The sequence below is a fragment of the Rhinoderma darwinii genome, chromosome 1, assembly GCF_050947455.1.
Source record: "Rhinoderma darwinii isolate aRhiDar2 chromosome 1, aRhiDar2.hap1, whole genome shotgun sequence".
Taxonomy (NCBI): Eukaryota; Metazoa; Chordata; class Amphibia; order Anura; family Rhinodermatidae; genus Rhinoderma; species Rhinoderma darwinii.
Window position 1 is genome coordinate 430,277,867 of NC_134687.1, and position 25,532 is coordinate 430,303,398.

General features: G+C 41.8%; 1 protein-coding gene across 1 annotated transcript in view; it reads right to left on the reverse strand.

Moving 5' to 3' along the window:
* The window catches only part of TRPV4 (transient receptor potential cation channel subfamily V member 4), a 72,936-nt gene extending 56,142 nt beyond the window's left edge, over window positions 1-16,794 (reverse strand). Inside the window, exons 1-4 of the mRNA XM_075853682.1 lie at window positions 16,399-16,794; window positions 5,815-5,987; window positions 3,878-4,030; window positions 1,880-2,020 (exon numbers count right to left, since the gene is read on the reverse strand). Coding sequence (XP_075709797.1) covers window positions 1,880-2,020; window positions 3,878-4,030; window positions 5,815-5,987; window positions 16,399-16,781 — 850 coding nt within the window. The 5' untranslated portion in view covers window positions 16,782-16,794. The remainder of the gene's footprint in view (window positions 1-1,879; window positions 2,021-3,877; window positions 4,031-5,814; window positions 5,988-16,398) is intronic.
* Between the last annotated feature and the right edge of the window lie 8,738 nt (window positions 16,795-25,532).

Consider the following 25,532-nt stretch of genomic DNA (forward strand, 5'->3'; position numbering starts at 1 on the left):
AACCAACAATTCTTGAAAGGACGATTCTAGTGTTCTTCACTAAGATTCCAGACAGGAGTTCCCAAAATGTCTGTCTCCATGATCCCTACTTTATCTCACAGATCTCCAGTTCCAAGAACCTCCAGAAATATTTAGACACGTGTAAATGATATTAGAAGCCCTCTTTATAAGCTGCACACTCATAATCTTTATACCGGTGGTTTAATGGTCCTTTAAATATTGTAAGGTATTAATTGCCAAGTTACATCTTTCCATAGTCATGATGTTGAAGGTGTATTTAGGATTCAGTTGTTGTCACAACATTATCTATTATCACACATATTTAGAACCTGTGTTTATATCACAGTGACAAACACATGAAACTAATAAACAAAGGTGCGCCATTTATGCAGATACTGCATCTCATGTGATAATGGCAAAAACTGGCGGACTTTACAGTACAATACATGCGGATAGTGTTCTCAAAAACACAGGAACCGCTCCTCTGAACCCACCCGCTCTGCTTCCGGAAATCAGGAGTGTTCAACATTATGAGGACACTCTTACATTTTACATCCATTTAACTCTATAGGACAATGACTATTTACATGATAAAGGATTTTGATACCTATAGTGTATGATCGATCAATTTTTAGAATTTTGTGCCTTTCAACTGTACAATTATTCGTAATCATTTGGGAACATGCGAATTGGAATGATAATTTTTTAAGTATAAAAGGGTCCTAGAACTCCACAATGTGCTAAGAATGTGGAGCATGAGGAGAGGATATGATTGGTCAATGCTTAAATAGCGCAGAGGTTTCACAATATGCTGCAAAATCTATTTTTAGAGATAAGGAAAAGTAATGTCACCAATGGCGGTATATTAATGTCGATTATGCCGCCAATGACGATAATTTTTTCATTAGACCGATTGATAAAGATAAAACGGGTTTAAAGTTTATCTTTTCCTGCATTTACACTGAGAAAATATGAGTACTACCACTCCGGAATGAGCACTTTTATTGGATAGTGTAAACTGGTTTTATGGCCAGCTAAGCAAAGAGCGCAGAGACTGTATATGTGCTACTTAAATTATTTTATTAAATGTGATTTAACCCAGTATTCTAAACAAAAAGAAAGCAGTGTATAAAATACATTATATTCTCTAAAACTTTTTTATAGGTACTTACCAAAAGGCTTGAGAAAGGCTCTAGGCACATGGGGCAATAAAGTACCCACTTTTTTTCACTATACTGCAAAGTGCTGCCTATTTTTTGAATATTGTATAGCTGGGATCTTGGTCTGTTCCCTAGGGCTTGCACCCACACTTTACCGGTGCTGCTGGATTTGTTTTTTCCTTGTCTACTACTTACCAAAAGATCTAGATTTAAAATCTATAGGTCAGATATTCTCCAGTAGGCCATGAGACTTCATGCAGAAGTATTACTGTGGAGATAGACTACACATTAAGGTCTCATGAACACGACCGTAGTCATGTGCACGGTCCGTGATTAGGGAACAGACGGGACTAACCGTGCACACACAAGATGTGCATTGACTTCAATGAGCCCGGACCACAATTGTGGTCCATAAAATGACATGTCCTATTTTTTTTTTACGGTATGGGCTCCAGGCAATGCATGGACCGTAGAAATCACGGTCGTGTGCATTCGCCCATAGGATAGAATGTGTTCTATACTAACTGCAATTGCGGCTCTGCAATTTCGATAGTATACAGCCGCAAATGCACGGTCGTCTACATGACGCCTAACACCACTCTATAGTATGGATGCAGTGCGTTCAATTTTTCCTCATTGTTCCACAACTTGAGATTTGCTTCCCTCACAGTATCAACTATTTGGGGCAAATTTGTCATAAAGAGCAACTTAAGACTTACCAAAGTAGAAATATCCACCCTCGTCCTTCGGCTGGAAAAAGCGCCCTCTGGCCTGAGCATATACATCAGCTCCCTTCTCCACCAGCAGCTCCACATAATGCTTACAGCGTCTTTCAATAGCTATGTGAAGAGCAGTCTGCCCTGAAAGAACATAACAGACAATCCAACTTAGTCTTTCCTAGCTCCTAACCGAATATAAAAGGTTTGGTACTGATGTTCAGATGGTTTTTTTCTGCTGTCTATCTGGTTCGTCATTTTACAAATAAGAGATTTTCTAGTAAAAACTATTTGAGTGGGGAACCTTTCTGATAGGACACTATATTACACGATTACCAGTACTTGTTTACATTGCAGCCCACCCTGGACTATTTAGGTCAGCAGTATGGTCTGCCAGCAGCGAAACAGCGACTTGTAGTCCTGCAGGAACTACAAGAGGGTGACAGATATTGGCACAAATGGAGGGAGCTTATACATACTCTTTTTGTTCTAAAGAAAAAAAGATAATTTACGATTCCTATTTGTTCCCGAGAGGGACATATGGGGTTAATTCCACAGCACATCTAAAACAAGATTAAGTCAATGGAGCATGCGCGAGATGCGTTCCATTGAATTAATGCGTGCCATGACTCGTTTTCAAGTTGAGGGCAGGAACAGCCCTATGCGTGACATTACGTCTAACGCATGCGCACTCATTCCCGGAAGATGCCGAGAAATCAAACCAGCATGGAGGAAGTGAGGGGATCCACTTAACGCCGATCCTGATTAAAAAGCTTTTAATATTTATAATGTTTTACACCTGCACTTTATCTATTGGCACTTAGCCAATTAGACCATATTTATATTTTTATACAGTATGGGCGATATGCCCTCGTAATCATTTGTATGCAATGTATATAAAAAGATTGTGCTCAACACGTTGGTGTTTTTTCACTGCACTGTTTATTTCTGAAATCAGAGAATTATGTAATATTGAATTTTTTATTGCTTTATTATGTAATTTTGTAAACCATATATTTATACGTGCACTGTTCACTGAGATGTATTGCTTGAGAAAGGCCCCATGGAGTAGGGCTGAAACGTCGCAAGTGGTGAGTAAAGTGATCCGATTTTTCACTGAATTTGGAGTGCTGTCTTGTGTTTTGGATCTTGCTTGCTATTTGGGACACTGGTCGTGTGTCTGAACAAGAACCTGTGCACCCGATACTGGCAGAACGGTGCTGCTTTTGTTTTGCATATATATATATATATATATATAGCAGAAAAAGAATGGCGACAGCACACTGCGACACTAATGCCACCTAAACCACTAAATATAAATAAATATGCACTAAAGCTAAATCTACTTATAATAGGGAGGTTCTTAGTGCACATTTTGATCAAAAAGTGTTTGCCCACCTGCCACGACAAGGCACCCTCTTTATTTATATTTAGTGGTTTAGCTGGCATTAGTGTCGCAATGTGTAGCATATATGTAGGCTTAGTCCCAGTTCTGGGTGTATGTGCAGCGTAGGTTCCCACCTTACAGAGGTCGCCTTGTTGTGGCAGGTGGGCAAACACTTTTTGATCAAAATGTGCACTAAGAACCTCCCTATTATAAGTAGATTTAGCTTTAGTGCATATTTATTTATATTTAGTGGTTTAGGTGGCATTAGTGTCGCAGTGCGCTGTCGCCATTCTTTTTCTGCTGTATATTTGCAGTCACAGGTGTTCCTGCACCTGCATACACATTTTATATCATTTAGTTGGAATGTGCTGTTCAAATTTTTGTTGTTTATATATATATATATATATATATATATATATACACACATACACACACACACACACACACACACACACACACACACACACACGACACTCTTTTTAGGTCTTTTTACAGATCTAATTAAATAATTTGTTTTAATAAGAAAAACATCATCTACTTATATTAATTCTACATTAACTAGAGAATAATGAATCACTGCAGAGCATTGAGATGTAATGAAACTTGGTAAATACCTCTATAATAAACGTCACGGAAAGGAGAATTGAGAAATTCACGGAGATTTCCTGTTTTTTCAGCAATATCAATCAGGATTGGAATTGTGTCATTCCTTCCTCCTTGTAGATTTAGCAGAGCTTTAGGTAAGCAAGTCTTCCCTGTTGATGGCTCTGAAGAAAAAAAAAAAAAGATATACAAAGACAAAAGTTACAATGTGCTTGTATTCTGTTAAAGGGGTTCTAATGTTTTATAAGCAAAATTGATAAGTCATGAAAAAGTAACTTTGTAAATCGTATCTCTAGTTAGCAGTTTTACAGTTCTCTGCATGTAGCAAGAAATGTAAATAATGGGTTATCATTATAGTTGTCACATCTAGTATATATTAGTATATCTAGTATAGACACGCGAGTATGTTTTTTTGGGCATGGGCAGTTTTTCATACTCATACTGATGACTTGTCCTGTGGATAGGTAATATGATCGGTGGGGATCCGAAAACCCCACACCAATCAGCTGTTCCAGCTGCCGCCGGGCACCGGAAGTTATGCAGAGGACGGGGCCGGAAGCAGATGGCTCCGACCACTGTATAGCGTCCGTGCTGCAGTACTGTAGCTCTGGTCCTATTCACTTAAATAGGTTGTATCCTGCTGCTGTGCTCCCACACTTTATAATGCCCCTATAGCTGCCCCACACAGAATGCCCTTACAGCTGCCCCCGCACAGTATAATGCCACTATAGCTGCCCCCACACAGTATATTGTCCCTATAGTGCCTCTCCCACAGAGTAAAATGCTCTCATAGCTGCCCCTACACAGTATGACCCCATAGCCTGCCCCACAGTATAATGCCACTATAGAGTTTAATGCCCCTATTGCTGGCCCCAAACTGTATAGTGCCCCTATACAGTATATTGCCTTATAGCGGCCCCCCATAGCCAGTTTAATGCCCCTATAGTGCCCAATAAAAAACTAATAAAATTACTCACCTATCCCCGATCCCACAACAAGTGGAGGAGATCCCTCTGCTCCTACAGTCTGTGCCGCGCGTAGCTTGGTGCAGATAGGCGCAATGACGTCACTACATCGCACCTATCTGCACCGAGCCACTCACAGCCGGCATTACATAGTGAACGTCGAAGCAAGGACCTGTCCGCTTCCTGCTCCAGCATTGTATTCAACTGTATCTGCGTCCTAAGACGCAGATACAGTTGAAACTGGGACATGCCACCGCTGGCGGTCCGGCCCTGGGGCCAATGGTAAGTGGCTCGCGACCCCTGGAGATCGTCACACGACTCCCTGGGGTTCACAACCCATAGTTTGGGAAACACTGCTTTGAGGGGTCTGTATTTATTTAGGGGTTCTGCTCTGCATTCTGTATTTGTTTAGAGGTTCTGTATTAGTTTTGAGTGTGTGATGAAGGGGATCACAAGCACTATTTGTGATTCAAATGTCTTGATTTAGGAGCGTATCCTATATTTTTTTTAAAAAGGATTTTTTTTTGCATGCAGCCGCTTTTTTCAATGCTTTTCAGAGTCTCCCTGATGTCCCTTCTCAAAAGTTGGCAAGTATGCTATACCTGCATTAATGTCCTGGAACATTGCAATGGCATTCTGGAAATGGAACTTCCAAAAGCTAGTCTGAACACACTCAAACGTCTCTTAACTAGAGCCCTTTTCTGCCTAGGGTAAGGAGACCCCACTTCGCCCAGAACGTGACAAATGCCCTCAGCAACTCAGTATATGGTACATTGTAACTTTGAAGCTTCTAATACACTTTATGACGTGTACTGTACATCATAAATCACCCTCGCTGGACATGAATGGGTTACCATTACTCCACACGTGCACGTTAGAATTTGCTTACATTGGAAGCTTAAAATTCCTGCAGATTAAACAATACTGGATGCTTAAACCCAAGTTAAAGATACACAGGACAGTTTTGAACGTCTGCACCTAACCTCGAAATTCCTCATCGGTCAATCGCTTCTTCTGAGACAACAAGAAAGGCAGGAATCCCTCCAGCTCGGATGTAGCGCCTCTAGATACGATGTCAAAGAGGATATATCTATTAAACATCTTGATGACTGGAGGAGGGTCAGGGCTTGAGTTCTGGGAATTTTGTTTATCTTTCCTGGAAGAAAGCAGGTGGTATTAATACTTTATAACAGACAAGAGACAATACATGGTAAATTACTACATTGCCGATTTTCTCTCTAGTTGCCCACTCCAGCAACCAGTACAGGAATCTTGGTATACGGAAGAAGTACATTTACCGCTCCACTTACCAAAGTAAGCTTTATTAAGAGTGGGTCACTGTACACTATTCTTGGGACCAACAGCTGCTGAAAAACAAAGCTTCCTGTAGCAACAATCCCACAAAAAAAATGTTCACAGACCAAACGTTAACAGACAGTTAGGCTTAAATTCTTAGGGATTAAAGAGGTGGTCCAGTCAAAAGAAATTGATGACCTATCCTAGGCCATCCATTTCTTATGACTGGACCACCCCATTAAAGGCTATGTACAGCCTTTTTCAAAATCATTTGTTTTTGTGTCTCCATATTTGAAGAGCAATAACTTTTTTATTTTTCCGGCGATGCAGTTGTATGAGGGCGCTTTTTTTTTTGCGGGACAACTTGTAGTTTGTACTGGTACCATTTTGGAGTGATACGACTTTTTGATCACTTTTTATCACATTTTTTAAGGCAGGATTCACAGAAAACAGCAATTTTTCAATTGTTTTTTATTTATTTTTTTACAGCGTTCACCGTGTGGGTTGAATAATGTAATATCTTTATAGTCTGGGTCGTTATGGATGCGGCAATACCAAATACGTGTAACTGATTTTATTTTTATTTTTTATTTTTTTAATAGTAAAAGCATTTTGTAAGGGGAAAAAAAAAATCGTGAAAAATAGCCTTTTCACACACAAAAAAAAAATCCCAGAAATCCTCTTTTAATCTCTTTCTCTTTGATCCGGTCTCATATTGCAATTAATACTGAGAAATATAAAAATAATTATTCTACTCACAAGCCTGTGGCTGGCTATAAAGACAACTGGCTGCAGCAGGAGCCTCCCCACTCGACACACCGATTTTGACCCATTGCTAAGCTCCACCCCTTCTACCGTTCGCCAGCCAAAAATAGAACAGTTCAGCAGGAAATGCTCTGTGCAGGATTTCTACAAGACCGTTTGTTTAGTTCAAGAACATGCAAATGATCCTGCAGTCTGACAAACCGTGTGAGCAAGCTTATCCCCCCTTTTTATTTTATCATTCATTTCTAGATTTAGTGTTCCTTTAGGGCCCTTGGTCATCTAATCACTGCACCTAAGAAAAAAAAATCCAGTGTTAAATACTAAACACTCCTTTGAAAAAGGTACACCACCACACCTTACAGGTATTCAGTTAGACACTCGTAACAAACAAGTCTACCAAAAACTATTTTGCTTTTTTTTTTTTCAATTTAGAAATGCTTATTTCTATTCTTTATTACAAGTTTCTACCTGAAAGTTGATATAGATAAAACATTGTCTAAGTAAAACCGTTTTAGTGGTAATGAGTGGTGGTCAGTATTGCTGTAGTTCTGTGTCTGTGGGGGGACGTTTCACAGAGCCAAGGTGGCCTAGACTGGCAGCATGGGTGCTGTTGGTCTACCAGGCTACTCCCTCTGCAGGTGCTGTGTTGCAGTGGCACTGGTTGCCATGCGATACCGCACTTGATAGAGTAGGGACCCACTTTAAAGCGGTCACCGTGAAGTGACAAGTGGCTTATACAGTTTGATCACAATGTAAACTAAGAACCTTGTAACGTCTATGGCCATGGCCCATCGTTCCGACTTAAACCTCGACGGCCGTGGCCATGGACATCCTACCTGTGTGCAGCGTCGTCCTCATGTCAGGCGCTGGCACTCACTTCTGGACATCGAGTCTGTCTCCGGAGGGTGCGCGCGCCCGCACGGTCTTAAAGGGCCAGTGCGGGCATATTACAGAAAGTCTGCAATCTAGCCCATGATGCCCTGGGCTATAAAAAGGGCTCTGCCCTCTTGCTCTTTGCCAGAGCATTGTTTGTTACCCGAAGTTTGTCATGCTAATGGTCTCCCAGTTTCCCAGTGTACCTTGTTCCTGTATCCCGTATCCTGTTTCAGTGTTACCCAGTTCTAGTGCCGTGCTGTGCTGTTGCCATGTTGTGCTGCGGTCTACGCCTGTTTTGCTACGCCTCACCTGACGTCTTCCTGCCGCCTGGTCCCAGACGTGCCTGCCTTGCTACGGTCTACGTAGCAAGGCAGTTTTCCAATCTACGTATTCCAAGCTGTTTTCTTCCGCAGAGCGCAACTATCAAGCTGGCTCTGCAGGAGTGGAGACATCTACTGGAGGGCGCGGTTCATCCTATCCTGGTCTTCACGGATTACAAGAATTTGACGTACCTACAGATGGCCCAGAGGTTGAATCCTCATCAAGCCAGGTGGTCGTTGTTCTTTGCTCGGTTCCGGTTCGAACTCCACTACCGACCCGCCAAGAATGTGAGGGCCGACGCCTTGTCTAGGTCTTTTGAAATGGAGGACACTATGGAATCCCCACAGATTATTGATCCATCCTGCAACTTCTCTGTGAATCCCCTGCTAGTTAGAGACATTCCTCCGGGAAGGACTTTTGTGCGTCTGGCAGACAGAGGAAGAATTCTTCGCTGGGGTCACAGTTCTAATCTGGCAGGTCATGCAGGTGCTCGTAAGACCCAAGATCTAATCACCTGTCAGTTCTGGTGGCTCACGCTACCCAAAGACGTTATAGACTTTTGTCTCCTCATGCACGGTATGCGCAGCAAATAAAGTTGCTCACTCCAGACCTGCTGGCCTGCTCCAACCACTGCCTGTGCCCGTTGCCCCCTGGCAACATGTCGCTATGGACTTTGTCACGGATCTTCCTCCTCCTGCAGGTTACAGTGTGATCTGGGTGGTGATAGATCAATTTTCCAAGATGGCTCATTTCATCCCCTTGACCGGCCTGCCGTCTGCTACGCGATTGGCTGACCTCTTCATCCAACACATCTTTCATCTGCACGGCTTGCCCCTGCATATTGTCTCGGACCGAGTGGTCCAGTTCACCTCAAAGTTTTGGAGAGCACTCTGCGGTCTCCTCGGTGTAAAATTGGACTTCTCTTCAGCCCATCATCCCCAGTCCAATGGGCAAGTCGAGAGGGTTAACCAGATTATGGAGAACTATCTACGTCACTTTGTTTCCAAGCGGCATGATGATTGGGTGCAGTTGCTCCCGTGGGCAGAGTTCTCTTAGGGTACGTTCACACGGCAGCATCCAATACGCCTGAAATTACGGAGCTGTTTTCAGGCGAAAACAGCTCCTGAATTTCAGATGTAATTGCATGTACTCGCGTTTTTCGCGGCGTCAATTACGGACGTAATTGGAGCGGTTTTTCAATGGAGTCAATGAAAAACGGCACCAATTTCGGCTCAAGAAGTGACATGCACTTCTTTGACGCGGGCGTCTTTTTACGCACCGTCTTTTGACAACGGCGCGTATAAAAAAATCCTGTGTGCACAGAACATCGTAACCCCATTGATTTCAATGGGCAGATGTTTGCCGGCGGTTTGGAGCCGTATTTCCAGACGTAATTTGAGGAGTAAAACATCATCATCTACATCATCTACGGCCAACATCCTCGTATACCGCTTACTGTCTCTACTATGTCCCAGGTTCCTGCAGCCGACTCGACCTTCAGGGACTTTCTACAGATATGGCAACAGACCCGATCTTCTATCCTGTTGGCGGAGGACGGCATGAAGAGAAAGGCAGATACAAGAAGACGGGCTCCTCCGCAGTTCCTTCCAGGAGTCTGGTTGTCTTCTAGGAATATCCGGCTGAGGGTGCCATCGTGCATATTTGCCCCTAGGTTCCTCGGACCCTTCGAAATCCTGCTACAGATCAACCCGGTATCCTACAAGCTGCAGCTCCCCCCTACCCTCAAGATTCCTAACTCCTTCCATGTCTCCTTGCTGAAGCCCGTGGTCCTGAGCTGCTACTCCAGGACTCCTAGTTCCGCAGTGGTTCATCTGGGACTTTCGAAGTAAAGGAAATTCTGGCCACCAAGCAGGTGGGAGGAAGGACATTTTATTTAGTGGATTGGAGAGGGGTTTGGCCCAGAAGAGAGGTCTTGGGAGCCAGAGAAGAACATCGATGCTCCTGTCCTTGTGAGGAAATTTCTCTCCCGCTCTGGTCCCAAGAAGAGAAGAGGGGGGAATACTGTAACGTCTATGGCCACGGCCCGTCGTTCTGACTTAAACCTCGACGGCTGTGGCCATGGACATCCTACCTGTGTGCAGCGTCGTCCTCCTGTGAGGCACCGGCACTCACTTCCAGACATCAAGACTGTCTCCGGAGGGAGCGTGCGTCTTAAAGGGCCAGTGCGCGCATATTGCAGGAAGTCTGCAATCTAGCCCAGGATGCACTGGGCTATAAAAAGGGCTCTGCCCTCTTGCTCTTTGCCAGAGCGTTGATGTTACCCGAAGTTTGTCATGCTAATGGTCTCCCAGTGTCTTCCAGTTTCCCAGTGTACCTTGTTCCTGTATCCCGTATCCTGTTTCCGTGTTACCCAGTTCTAGTGCCGTGGTCTACGCCTGTTTTGCTATGCCTCAACTGACGTCTTCCCGCCGCCTGGTCCCAGACGTGCCTGCCTTGCTACTGTCTACGTTGCCTCAGGTATCCTCACTGAACTATTGAACTCTGTACTTTACCTGTTTGGCCAGTGGGTCCATACCCTGCATCGTGATAAACCTCATGTTTATAAAAAAAATTAATTTTGCTGATCCGCAGTAGATGAAGTATAGCATAGTGGATTTGCGGTCCAGGTTTTCTTCTCTCCCATGGTGATTGTCTAAGTAATACATCCACATAATTCGTTTCTTACAGTATATTTAAAAAAAAAAAAAAAAAAAGTTCAACACAGACTGTAATGAGATATGTCAATGATTTAGATGTATTCCTAGGTCATAGAAAAAGTCACTAGACAAGTTTCATGCATTTCAACTGCCAAACAGCAGCCTCTAAAAGCCTCATTCAAGAGGGTTATTTTTTTAATGAGCTGGACAACACATTGATGGCCTCTCAGATATTGTGCATGTAGGTCTCCTAATTGAAGAGCATCACAATAGTGGAAAAATATAGGAATGGTTGCTGTATTGGAGAAAATCAGTAAATTAAAAGGTCTTTTCCCATCTTGTACAATTTCTGGCGTATCTTGTGGATAGGCTATAAATGTCTGATAGATGGGGGTCGCACCACTGACTCGAGAAGATTGGGTTTTTCAGACACATTTTCTTAATAGGTAAGGGGGCCAGGCGACAGTTGTTTTCTTTTGTGGAAACCAGGGCTAATAAACTGCCAGACGCCTCTGGTGTTGCTAATCTTTGAGGAAACACATCTGAATGGTTAGAAATTCAAAACTTGTCCAGTCCTATTGTTTGGACATCTTTATAGATCTTAGATTCTTATTGGATCCTGATGAAATAGGTGGGATATGCTGCAAAAAAAAAAATCCATTCTCTCTATGGTCATTTTAATTTGGCAAGCAGTCCTTAGAACTGCAGTACCAGGTACTACTGAACGTACAGATGCACCGCTGCGCCTGGAAAAACACATTAATGGCCTTTCCTATTTATTGGCCATTACAAGCCCTATATTAGAATACACATTTCTAAAACCTATACCTTGATTCTCCCTCAATACTCCCTATTAACCTTTTAATGACCAAGCCCATTTTGGTGTTACATTTTTTTTGACAGACGTAACTACGGTACTTCTTTTTTCACTATAGCTTTGTAAGGGCACAATTTAGAGGGAAATTAGAACAGCAAATCATTTTTATAAATTTTTTTGTGGGAGGTGAAAAAACTGCAATTACATATTTAACTTTTTTTTTTCTACATCAATGACTATGTGGTATAAATAACATTCTATGGGTTGTTAGAATTCAACTGCCAGGAATTGTGTATTCTTGGAAAATCCCTTAAAGGGCTTGTCCACACGTAGCGTAATTGCTGCGTATTTTTAATCATAATAATAATTAGGCTGAACTATTATTAATCTGTTTAAACAAACAGATTTCAAAACTAAAACGTTCATTTCTATAATCATTTAGTTTGAAACCACAATACAAAAGTATTGTCGTTTATGAAAATTCATAATACATTCATGTTGTGGCTGTAATATGGACTATAAAATGTGTTTGTTTTCCGGCCATCTGAAATGACACTTACGTTGAGTACGATTTTAACAAAGTCATCTTTCAATGTAGGTATTAATACGTGTGTCTGTTTTAAAGAGAAATGTTACAATACGGCAAGTTTGTCTGATGATGGACAAACAGTGTGTGTTTGGTCAGCTTTAGTCCACTAGAAGCCTAAAAGATGCTCATATTTGTACATTACAACCCACCGCTTTTGGCAGGATCGGACCATGATGTAATGTGTATGAGGGCCTCCTGACTTCCCCCTGATGGCAAATGTCAGGGGAAAGAAGGATCGGCATGTTGGATTTCAGAGGTGTCTAGCAGCAGCGTATATTCCCCTAAACCCCATTATATAAACACGCACGCTCTGCAAGTCGAAAGAAATAACCGTCAGCCAAACGAGTCATATGGTGTGTATGGTGTATGGCCAGCTTAACATACTGGAACCTTCAAAGTGACTCCGTAGAAACCTCATGAGGGCACTATATTCTAGAAACAAATGATAAATTGAACGATTGTCTGATCTTTCCTTTCACACAAAATTATTAGTTGTGAGAAACTGGTCAGCAGCATTCCAGAAGCCCTGGCTAAAGAAGGAAGTTCTGAGGAGCCAGAAAAAATAAAAAAAACAAAAAAATTCTACTTGAATGACCTAATACAATGCGAACAAACATATATCACATACACTAAGTGTAAGTGTGGCTGTATTGGTAACTAAAACAGAAGCTCTCCAAAAAAAACATGCCTGAATATGCACCTCTGGTACTACTTATCTCCTGCGGTAACAAAGGTTTAGGCAGGTTAAAATTCAATGTCTCCAGATTTGGGGACCATTGAAGAATCCCAGTGGTGTGAGTTATTGAAGTCAATCCCCACCCTATTCCTTAGTCAAGCTTATAGACTTTCACATCTGTACCGAATATAGGACTCCGTTATTTTTTTTTTTTATATTAGTGCTCATGACTCGCCTATGTGCCGTAGACGCAAAGCAGATAGAGCTGAATTCATGCACATAACGTGGCGGTGCCCAAAATGATTCCGGTACTGGAGAGCGATTCTAAGCCTAATCAATTCCACATGTAATGAGGCACAGTCGCTAAATTTGGGAAACTATGGGCTAGATAGCTGGATACACCTGGATTGGCTCCATATACACGAACATGGGAAAAGATACTTAAAGGGAATGTGTTGCCAGCAAAACATGTTTTTTTTTTTAGTTAAACAGTTAGTGTGTAGGTGATTAAACATTGTTCTAATTTTTTATTTTTTTTCACGAGTCAGGAAATATTATAAATTGGATTCAATTTATAATATTTCCCAGCACTGGTCACTAGATGGAGCCATTCCCAAAATTGCAGCATTGCATGTGGTAAAGCAACCACATTGCTTTATGCTGCAAAATTGGGTAAAAATCCCTCGCTCTAGTGAGCTCTCAGAATCCCCCCCTCCTTTATCCTGGCTAGTGCCGGGATAAACGAGGGGTTTGAACGGTCTAACCTCCTACACTGTGTGTCGCCATTTTTTGAGCTAACACACAGTGTAGAAGGTTAACATACAGTAGTAAACACACTGAAACACGAACATACATAGAAATAACTTACCTGCTCCAGTCGCCGCGGCTCCCTCGGGTCCATCCGCTCCGTCTGCTGCCGCTGCTCCATGTGCACAAGTCCGGAAGCCGCGACCGGAAGTAGTAATCTTACTGTCCGGCCGCAACTTCCGGTCCAAAGGAAAATGGCGCCGGACGGCGCGCATTTCAAATTGAACTGTCTGGGAGCGGCGAATGCGCCGTTCCCACACAGCGGCGTACACGAAAGTGGATGGAACGGGCCCCGTTCGCAGTCCCTATGGGACTGGAGCTGCCGTATTCCATGTCTGTATGTGTCGTTAATCGACACATACAGAAATGGAAAAAAAAATGGCAGCCCCCATAGGGAAGAAAAAGTGTAAAAATAAAAAAAAGTAACACACAAACACACAAATTAATCCAAACGTTTTTAATAAAGCACTAACATCTTTAACATATTAAAAAAAAAATTGTGGTGACACTGTTCCTTTAATAGAGTTTCTTATGACATTCTTGACCTGTTTGTATCATCCGAACTCACTCTGCTATGTTACTAGAGTACTCATTGCACCCTTGTTCTGGACAATGTGAGGAGTCTCATTTAATCTATCCCTCCATATAAAGCCCTCCTTTCGATGGATGGAATATGTGAAACTTAATGTTGTACGTACTTTGTTTGTGGCGGTGTCTACAGCATATCATGATAGACATTACATATCCTACTATTTTGTATCATCAATTACATAGGCTTCTTGTATCACTCGTGAGTTTTGGTTAGAGCTTTGGGTTAGGGTGAAGGATGAGGGCTGGGTATGGATTGTTTACAGGTCTCTATAAATGTGAAATACTCAATAAAAATTGACTTGATAAAAAATATAAAAATCAACGTCTGCAACTCTTGTTCCCTCCATAGTGTCCCAATAAACATTACATATTCAGTGCTAGTTCCAAAGAAGCGTGTACAGCACAAAGCCTATTATTATACAGAAAAAGAGAAAACTATTTCAGGAAAGACCGCCAGCATACTGTACAGAAGAGGTCTTATTTTATAGGAGTCCGTGAAATAAGCTTATGGCAGGAAGGGATCAGAACTCATTTAACAAATTAACTAGGAACATTAACATTTTCCCTAACAGAAGCATAGGGATTACTACTGCATAAACGCACAATGATCAATGTGAGATGAAGGCATTAGGGGTTAATGCTATACCCTACGGATGGCTTATAACAACTCACATTCTTGCTTCTTTTCCAAAGGGAGGATACAACAGGTATGTGTAGGGAGATAAAGTAAAATGTCTCAAATATTCCCTAATCTCTGCAGCCTTTGTAACGTCCATTTAGGGAGAATATCTCAAGGAAAAATTGTAGATATGATCTTTTGCAATGGCAATTAAAGAGTGTCTAAAGATAGCCATAAACAAGAAAAAAAGTTGACCAAAAATCGGTCAATTTTGCCAACAATTTTTTGTGTTTGTTTAATGTTGATTTTCCATACATTGCTAGATACTTGTTCTCAATGAGATAAGCCTCTGGTAGAGGTTCCTGGCAGCAGTTTATTCTCCAATCCCCATTGAAATAATCATGCATTTTTTGGCCGAGCGTACAGGTTTATGGTGGAGTCGGGAGGAATAGCTATTGAATGAGCATTCGGCCAACATCGCTTTCGTACTTATGGCCATCTCTAGTGCGAGTAGTGGCACACACGCTAATAACAACGCGGTCACACAAAGATTTGGAATATCTGGCACTTCTGTCAGTAAGCTCTTATTGTCACCTTCAAGGGAAGCCTACACATAGTCGGACTGTAAAGTGTCTAATTAGTATACAGCTGTATAGTGGTGTAATCAAAAACCTTGCATGCCAGATTTATATAGCAAAAGTAGAATGCCACAGAAAGGTCTGATTATGACAGTAATAGCTGAACAATACATAAAAGACAAGAAAAAAAATGGCATAACAGTCACGTAACATCTAGGGAAAATAAGACTTCTTTGTAGAGATTTCTACAGGAGTGTGTTGCTTTTAGTCTTAACACACAATTGTGTAGGACTTAAATATTTAATCTAAGTCTCTTTTCTTTTTCTTTTTTTTCTTGCATTTGAATGGGTCAGAGTTGCAGTTCTCTGCCCAGCACATGAACAAGACCGACACTGTGCAGGGAGAGTGCCTCTGCCCTTCTGTTCTGTGATCATTGGGGGGTCCCTGCACTTGGACCCCAGCAATCAGCAACTAATGGCATATCCTAGGGATGTGACATTACTGGCCAAGTTGGGAAAACCACTTTAAAAACTGTCCAAACTTTAGAACCACCAAGATCCAACAACAATCTAATGGTATATGGGCCCAGACAAACACCCACTCGAGGGCTACCAGGGGGGGGGCGGGACGTTGGCCTGAAAGGTTAAGAAGTCATACCAAAGCTGTAAGCCAGACACTTATCTCCCCTGTAAAAAAAATAAAATAAAATGGTTAACCTAGCCAACCCACTTTTAATGAGTACGATTTAAAAAAGGGCTCACACATTTGTAAAACATTTTTATCATCTTAAGCAAAATAAAGCTGGTGACAAAAAGTTCTGGCATTCTAAGTTAAAAAGAACATTACACAGAAATGATAAACCCTTTCTTATGTGTAAGGAACATGAGCTAAATTTCAAGTTTTATCATCTCCAACAATCATGTATACAAGAGAGTTAAAAATCACAAACAGTACCAGAAAGAGGATACCACTTACTCGGTGAGTATTTTCTTTCTCCTACGCCGGTTTTCTGTAGGTTGATGATGATAAGTTCCATAATCAAACAAGGAGTCCATAGGTGCTTTCTTTGGTGCTGGTACCACTGAGGATTCATAAATAGTAGATTCCAAAAGATCCATTGGATTTGTAATCCCTTTTTTGAAAGCACCTTGAAATCTTATTCGAAGGTTTTGCTTGCCATCACCAGAAGGCTGTGGAGTCCGATTTACTTCTGTGGGTGCTGTCCCCTCTTCATTTTCAAACAAGTTGGCCAAAGAGGATAGTGGAAAAGTGTCATTATGTGTTGAGCCATCATCTCCTGGACCTTCATCAATATCTAGAGATGCACTCTGCTTTTGCAGGTGCGAAGGATCGGTCATGCTTCACTTTCACTTCCTGGATTAGAAAAATATTATAATTATTCAAGAAAAAAAATCATAAGAATTAGCCTACATCATTTAAAAATTATAATTTTCCTAGTAGTTTCCTTTAAGGGGAACCGGTCAGCAGTTTTCATGCCTCAAGTGATGAACTTCTGACAGAGCGATAAAAGGGAGGGGGAGGGCATTTTAAAAATACCTTTTGTCCCGGTCATGCAAGTTGCTCCAGCACGCCAATCTCAATTGCCACGAAGGCAGGACTTGATGTGCAAATAGTCTTGCACTGCAAGCCCTGCCCCTCTGCTCTGAATGACGACTCTAGCTGTCTCCTGATTGGCCGCTGGAGCCGTCATTCAGAGCAAAGAGTGGCACTCGTGACCACCACATTGGGGGAATCAAATGCCGTTTTTTCAGTCATGCAACTTGCATGACCGAGTAAAAAGGTATATTTAAAATGCCCCCTCCCTCCCCTTTATTGCTCTGTCAGCAATTTTGAGACCTCATAACTGATGTCAGGTTCCCTTTAAGTTCACTTATTTAGAATTTTAGAAAAAAATAAGTCAATTTCATGAGTTTGTAAGTTTTCCAAGTGTTTGGGTACCCTTGTTTCCTCACACGCTCTATAAAATAAGGTTAGCTGGTCAATAGGTTCATTAGTTTCGTATGAAATTAGCGTGTGTGTGTGTGTGTGTGTGTGTGTGTGTGTGTGTGTGTGGGGGAGATTCGGTTGTGAGTCACATTGTCTAATGTAAACGGTGACAATTTCTGTACAGTGCTGTGGAATTCGTTGGTGCTACAGAAGCAAAGGAATAAAAAAATAATTGATTTAAAGAGGCTCTGTCACCAGATTTTGCAACCCCTATCTGCTATTGCAGCAGATAGGCGCTGCAATGTAGATTACAGTAACGTTTTTATTTTAAAAAAACGAGCATTTTTGGCCAAGTTATGACCATTTTTGTATTTATGCAAATGAGGCTTGCAAAAGTCCAAGTGGGTGTGTATTATGTGCGTACATCGGGGCGTTTTTACTACTTTTACTAGCTGGGCGTTCTGACGAGAAGTATCATCCACTTCTCTTCAGAACGCCCAGCTTCTGGCAGTGCAGATCTGTGACGTCACTCACAGGTCCTGCATCGTGTCGGCCACATCGGCACCAGAGGCTACAGTTGATTCTGCAGCAGCATCAGCGTTTGCAGGTAAGTAGCTACATCGACTTACCTGCAAACGCTGATGCTGCTGCAGAATCAACTGTAGCCTCTGGTGCCGATGTGTCTTCGCTCGTCCGACACGATGCAGGACCTGTGAGTGACGACACAGCGTGATCTCTCGAGAACACGCTGTGTGACTGCACTGCCAGAAGCTGGGCGTTCTGAAGAGAAGTGGATGATACTTCTCGTCAGAACGCCCAGCTAGTAAAAGTAGTAAAAACGCCCCGATGTACGCACATAATACACACCCACTTGGACTTTTGCAAGCCTCATTTGCATAAATACAAAAATGGTCATAACTTGGCCAAAAATGCTTGTTTTTTAAAAATAAAAACGTTACTGTAATCTACATTGCAGCGCCTATCTGCTGCAATAGCAGATAGGGGTTGCAAAATCTGGTGACAGAGCCTCTTTAAACAAAGTGATAAGTTATTTTTCTATTTCTTGCAAAATAACTTACCAAAAATACTTGCTTCTATGGAGTTCTAACGAACATTAGCCTATAAGAACCCCCAAACCACCTGGTCACTACTAAATCTAGTGCTCTAAATACTACTGTAAAGAAAGTCACTCTGCCAAATACATTGCATAGCTAGATACAGGCATGCTAATGTTTTCCAAGGTTTTATAGCATCCACAAGTACAGTAACCATGACCATTTCATTCAACAGCTGACAAATATAAATCAGGTATTATGTAAAAAAAAACAAAAAAAACAAAACAATTCTTGCTTTTGAAACAAATGGAATGGGCATGTACTGTATGGATAGATTCAGCAAATGTGTATGGTAACCAGACAGAAATAAAACTCTGTATAAAGTCGGAGTCCCTTTCTACGGACTGTATGAAATCTATTCGTTTTGCAGTGGAACAGCACAGTGTAAGCTATTTTTGCATTATGAAAAACTGATGGGATAGAGAAAGCTTTCAGATTTTAGAGTTGTTAGGGCAAATATCTGAAACACTTATGTTGCATTACGTCATCACTTTCTTTGATGGGAATAACCCTTTACGTGCGATGCACAGTGTTTCAGAAGAACTAACTCTCACCGCCCCCCCCCCTCCCCCAGCCTTCTGTAACATGCATTTTTATCTCTCTCAGAGAATCACTACAATAAACTTTATCTACCCATCTCCAGTCACGGCGCCCAATACCAGACAGGGTTTTACAACAGCTAGCCTTCAATGTGCCAATAACACTACCGATACAATGCCAACACAATGGTGCCATATAGTGCTCACACAATACAGCCATAAACTGCATAATTCTGCTATATAATGTCCAAATAACAGTGCCGTACATCATCCACATAATGGCGTTAAAAAATGTCAAAATAATAGCGTCAAACATTGCCTAAGTAAGGCCCCATGTACATCACGTTGAGGCACTAAGTTTATCTTGTAGGTTAGGAAAGCTTCCGACGTACAAGATAAAAGGGTCCATAGGGCTCCATTATCCCGATGGAGGCCAAAAGGACCCTCTATTGGTCTCCGTCGGGCTGGTATATGTAGATATAACTTTTATTTGAATTATGGAGTAGCGTAGTAGACTACGCTATTCCACCCCGAGAGACACCGCAGAAAAAACGCATACCTCACCAAACGTATACCTCGGGGAGCTCCCGACATCACTGGCAATATAGGGATGGTGAAGTCAAGAGTTTCCATAGCGTTGGAGTCCCTGGGTAGAGCGCTATTAGATGGCTCTGTCCCGGGACTCCAGCCCCCTGAAGTCCCTGTCCATATATAGACAGCTGATGCTCATCGAATCCAGCGATATGGAACTCCTTAAGTCACTGTCCATAAATGCACAGTGACTTCAGTAGTTTTGCCTGGGCCGGTCCCCGGGCAACATATCCCATACAGTGGGATACGATTGGGCCTTTTGTCGGAGGTATACGTCGGGGGTCTTCCCAACGTATACCCCTGACGGAACCCCCTAACGTGATGTGAATAGGGCCTAATAGTGCCATACAAAGCTGAAATGCAGTACTCAAATAATACTTCCATGCAGTGTATAAATAATACTGTAATAATTCACTGATTGCTACAGGGCTATACGTGCTGTACTGCTTCATATTTTCTTATATTAGGATGACATTTAGGTGGCTCCAGGACCAATTATTATGTTTTCATGGTCTCAAGTTACAATAATTTCAAGATACAACGGTCATCCCAGAATAAAATTAATATTGTCACTTGAGATTTATATTGGCTTCAGGGTATTGCATGCAGTCATTTTGTGTTTAATAAGAGTTCAGTTATTTTGTAGACACTTGCTTTAAAATGCCTCATCTACTCCAATGAAATAAAATGTTACACAATACAAATTAAAAAGTTGAAACAAGGCTGATAGATACAGTGCCTAGAAAATGTATCAGCAGTAACTTTGTGGAGATCTATCCCATAAACAAAACGCCAAAAATGTTACGACTTGGGCCACAGGCAAAGATTCAGTGTCATACGGTCTTTGAAAGATTTTCTCATTAGAGGCTACAGTATAAGCCACTGTGCAAACGTTTCCCAGATGTGGTTAGAAGCGGAGCCTAAATGCAGCTCAAAACAGTCCCCCTTTCATATTCACTATAAATATACACAAGCATGTCATTTTGCAGGAACATTCAACTGCTTTTAAACCATTTTTTTTTAATTTTTTTTTTAAAAGACAACTAAATGATAGGCATAGATTTCTATATAGAGATATATTATTGTAAAGAATGCTGCATACGAATGAACACAAATTATATATTTCAAATGGATAAAAGTTTGCTTGCTGGTCAATTAACCAAATTATTATTGTAAAGATTTAAAGGCTATGGACACCTTTGACATGGAAAAAAATATTTTTTACATATGGTTAGTGGTTACCTGGAGATTAAAAAAAAATAAAAAAAAGTTCCACCAAGTTTTAGGCTGCATTCTTAATTCCATCATTAATTTTTAGACCCCGGATATGCAATTTGCTTCTAGTTTCAGACTTTTCTCATGTGAGCATGTCCCTCCCAGAAATGCTGGATGTGAGTGGTGTGTGTCCAGGATGCTGCTGCCTCGCTGTCCTGTATAGGCACAGCTTTCTTCTTATAGTAAATTTGCCTTCTACAGTCCATGAGGAGTGTGCAATTTACCCCTTCCTCCCCCTGAAGAGTCTACCATGTGTGTGAGTTCTTCCCGGTCTTCACTCTGATACTGACAGCCCATGTTATCTTCCCTCCCTAAAGACTTGGATGTTTTGATCACTCTCTACATTCTGATCTTCAGTGAACAACCTCCTCCCCCTCTCTGCTAGTATTTCCAACACAGAGAGAGGAGGAGAGCATAAAAAGTCGGCCAGATTCACACGAACATGTGTAAAAAACGTAGCATTTTTCCTGCATTGCAATTTCGTGTGCGATCAGTGTGTGTTCCGTGTGGCATCAGTTGGTGCACATTTTATTTATTTTTTTCTCTACATTTCTTTAGCAACTGGTGCGTGAATCACAGCCGGCACACAGAAGACATCCATGTGCGGTCTGTGTTTTTCATGCCCCGGTGCGTGATCTGCAAAAAACGCACCAAAATAGGAAATGCAGCGAGTTTCACGCAATGGACACACACTGCGTGAAAACTCACGCACGTCTGAATAGCCCCATTGAGCTGCATAGGTCCATGTGCTGTCCTTGTTTTCTTGCACAGCACACGGACGTATACAACGTTCGTGTGAATCAGGCCTAAACAGCAGTGTGCTGTCAAATCTATGTCAGAATCAGCAGGACAGCCAGCTAGCTGAAGAAGTTACACAGACTCTACAGCACCAAAATGGCAAGAAACGTTTAATAAAGTCTATTCAGAAAGTTACTTAATTTTGCATTTAATAAGCAAATTAACTATTAAACGAAAAAAAGATAATAAAATTTGTGCAAAGGCGTCCATAGAGTTTAAGACTGCAAACCGCTTTCTACTATAAAACTCATACAGACAAAACAGTCCATGAACACAATACCTGTGAAATATATTAGAAAGAAGAACTTCAACTTAATCTTGCTACAATGTTTATAGCATGACCACTGAGATCTGTGCATGCATACAAAGAATTTATGTGGCTAGTGTTGCTGGAAGAAACTTATTTTGTCTGTTTTTTTCTTGTGAGTGACATTTCACTTCTGCTTTGTGTACCGGCTTTGTAATGAACACAAGATAAACAAAAAAACAAAACAAAAAACTCAGTTTATGGGCCTATTCACATCAGCATCGGATTCCGTTTGGGTTTTCGTTAATCCATTCCATCAGAGGAACAGAAGAACAGAAAGCCAAATGGAAACTATACAAAAGCGTAGTAGACTATGCCATCGTTCGTGAAAAAAACTGAAACCTTACGTAATGGAAACAAACGGAGCCCGACTGCAACGGAAGAATTACCATTGAAATCAATGGTAATGCAACTGGAAGCTATGGTTTCCATTCATGGGTTCCCCTGACGGAAGGGATGAACAGGAACCCCAAACGGATCCAGACACTGATGTGAACAGGGCCTAAATCAAACTATGTATGCGATATAGATACTAAAATTCATGGAACTATATAGTGAAAAGATAAAGCTAGGGCTTCATGGCCACATGGAGTCGACCCGCAATTCACTGTAAAATAACAGAACTACTATAATTTGTGAGCATCTTCAAGGTTTTATTACCTGAAAAGAAATTGCAAGGATTGTTTGTTAATTTTGCAACCCCCCCCCCCCCCCCGACAGACAAACAATGTAGTCACCTACAGAGTTGCGGTAATTCTACGATTTAAAGTAGAATCGTGGTTGACTTAATGTCGCTTTGTCACGCTAGCCTCTCAAGCACAAGAGTCTGCAGATTTTCACAGCCCAGGTCACAGTATAGTATATGTTCAAACACGTCAAGATGCATTTGCCTAGACACATTCCTGATCAGTTCAATGGCATTCAGCCTGGTTGAAAAGGACTGCATGCCCTAAGGCACTGTTAGAACCTTAAAGAGGCTTCGTCACCAGTTTAATATTTCCCTATCTCCTACCTAATATAATAAACGGTTGGAGGGAAATAACTACTGTTCTGGGTTTTTTGAAAAACGTTTATTAGTGACAAAGTTCTGATCATTTTTACATTTATGGTAATTTTTTTCTAAATGCCCAACTGGCCGTTTTTTTTTTAGTTTCACCAAGTGGGCGTTGTAAAGAAAAATGTATGACGCTAACCAATCAGCGTCATACACTTCTCTTCATGCATGCCCAGCTTTATTCACAGCACAGCGTGATCTCGTGAGATCACGCTGTGACGTCGCCTACTCCCGCAGCTCTTTCACCGGAGCGACAGGAGAAGACATCGACGATTATCCTCCACAGCAGCAGTACTGGCACGGTTGGAGGCGATGTCTGGTCATACTCCCGTTGCTCCGGTGAAGGAACTGCGGAAGTGACGTCACAGCGTGATCTCACAAGATCACGCTGTGCGGTGTATGACGCGGATTGGTCAGCGTCATACACTTTTCTTTACAACGCCCACTTGGTGAAACTAAAAGAAAAGAAACCAAAAAAAAAAACCGCCCAGTTGGGCATTTAGAAAAAAATTGCATAAATGTAAAAATGATCAGAACTTTGTCACTAATAAACGTTTTTAAAAAAAAAGAACAGTAGTTACCTACATCAAAGGTTTTTTTTTTAGATTAGGTAGGAGATAGGGAGATATTAAACTGGTGACAGAGCCTCTTTAAATGTATATATTGGAGGAGGCAGAATGCTAAGAGCCAATATACATAGCAGTCTGTTAAAAACAATGCTACACCAAACAAACTTAAAGGAAAACTCCACTCTTAGGCTGGATTCACACAAGCATGTTCGGTCCGTAAAGGACGGAACGTATTTCGGCCGCAAGTCCCGGACCGAACACACTGCAGGGAGCCAGGCTCCTATCATCATAGTTATGTACGACGCTAGGAGTCCCTGCCTCGATGCGGGACAACTGTCCCGTACTGTAATCATGTTTTCAGTACGGGACAGTACTTTCACGGAGAGGCAGGGACTCCTAGCACCATAGAGCACTGACACTAGAAGCCCAGCTCCCTGCAGTGTGTTCGGTGCGGGACTTGCGGCCGAAATACGTTCCGCCCTTTACGGACCGAACATGCTCGTGTGAATCCAGCCTTAGGCCTCATGCACACGGCCGTGCCTGTAATCACAACCTGCGATTGCGGGCACGGCCGGCCATCGATGCCCGCGGGCTGCATTTTCAGGCCGTGCTCCCACACAAAGTATAGGAGCACAGCCCGTAAAATCCTAAAAGTAGGACATGCTCCATATTTCCCAGCATGGTTCTACGGCACGGACACCTTTCCGTAACACTACATATTGCGGTCCGCAATTACGGAGGTTTTTTTTCACGGTCGTGTGCATGGGGCCTTAAATTACAGTCTATAAATCGCCACACTTTAAGTCTACATAAAAAAGGTGAGTAACTTTGTAAATTATTTGCTTTACTTTTGCCACTTTTTAATCAGATGATGTTTTACTGGCTGTTCAAACAAAAGTAAATTCAAAATTCTGACTGTTACCAGTGCATTGTGGGAGGTCAGATGATAGTTACACAGTTAGAATTACACTGTTAGGTCACATGCCAGACAGCAGAATGGAGCTAAACCACTGTCTGGACCAAACATAACTAGCAGTATTTTGTACGAGTATTGAAAGCAGCTATATATAGAAATGAAGAACACAACATGAAGTAACAAAAGCAGCAAAGCAAAGTATTTGCAACGTAAGGTCTCATGCACACGAATGTAGCTTTTATCTGCAATTATGGATCCGTAATTGCGGAAAACATACGAACACATTCATTTATATTGGCCATGGACACCTTTCCATATGTTTACAGGTGTGCGTCCAGGCCATAGAAATGAGTTGCAAAAAATAGTACATGGCCTAGTTCTCGCATTTACGGACCGTGCTCCAATACTTATTACTGTGAGCACGGTCCTCAAATGCGGATGACACTCTGCGGCCAGTCCGTGCAGTATTTACGGACCGTAAATATGGCACGGTCGTGTGCACGAGGCCTTACTCAACTTTTTATTTATAAATCAACTGTGACATTTTCCTACACAAATATAGCATAAGAAAAACAGAACTCTATAGTTTGGTCAACCAAAGCTAGCCAGACAACGATCAGGCTGAGACGCAACCTATGTATGAGCAAATATCTAGCATTTCTGTTGATTAGTAATATTATGCGGTCTTGACTGTATTCCCATAGAAAAGGGTGGTATCAGACCAGCACTGTGGTACTGGAGGTGCTGAGGGTAATTGAGGGTGGACAGATGTCTGACTGTCCAGCAGTAAAGGTGGCCATACACAGACAAAGGTCTGCAGATCCCACTAATTGTGGCAGGCTCCGCCGACAATTTAATGTGTATAGGGGCAGCCCAAAAGGATCAGGTATATCGGATTTCAACACGCCTAGGCCTTTGGTTCTCAGGAAAAGATGCTTATCTGCCCTTTTCAATAGGAATATTTAATATCTCTATTTTATGCTAGTGAAAAGGAAACC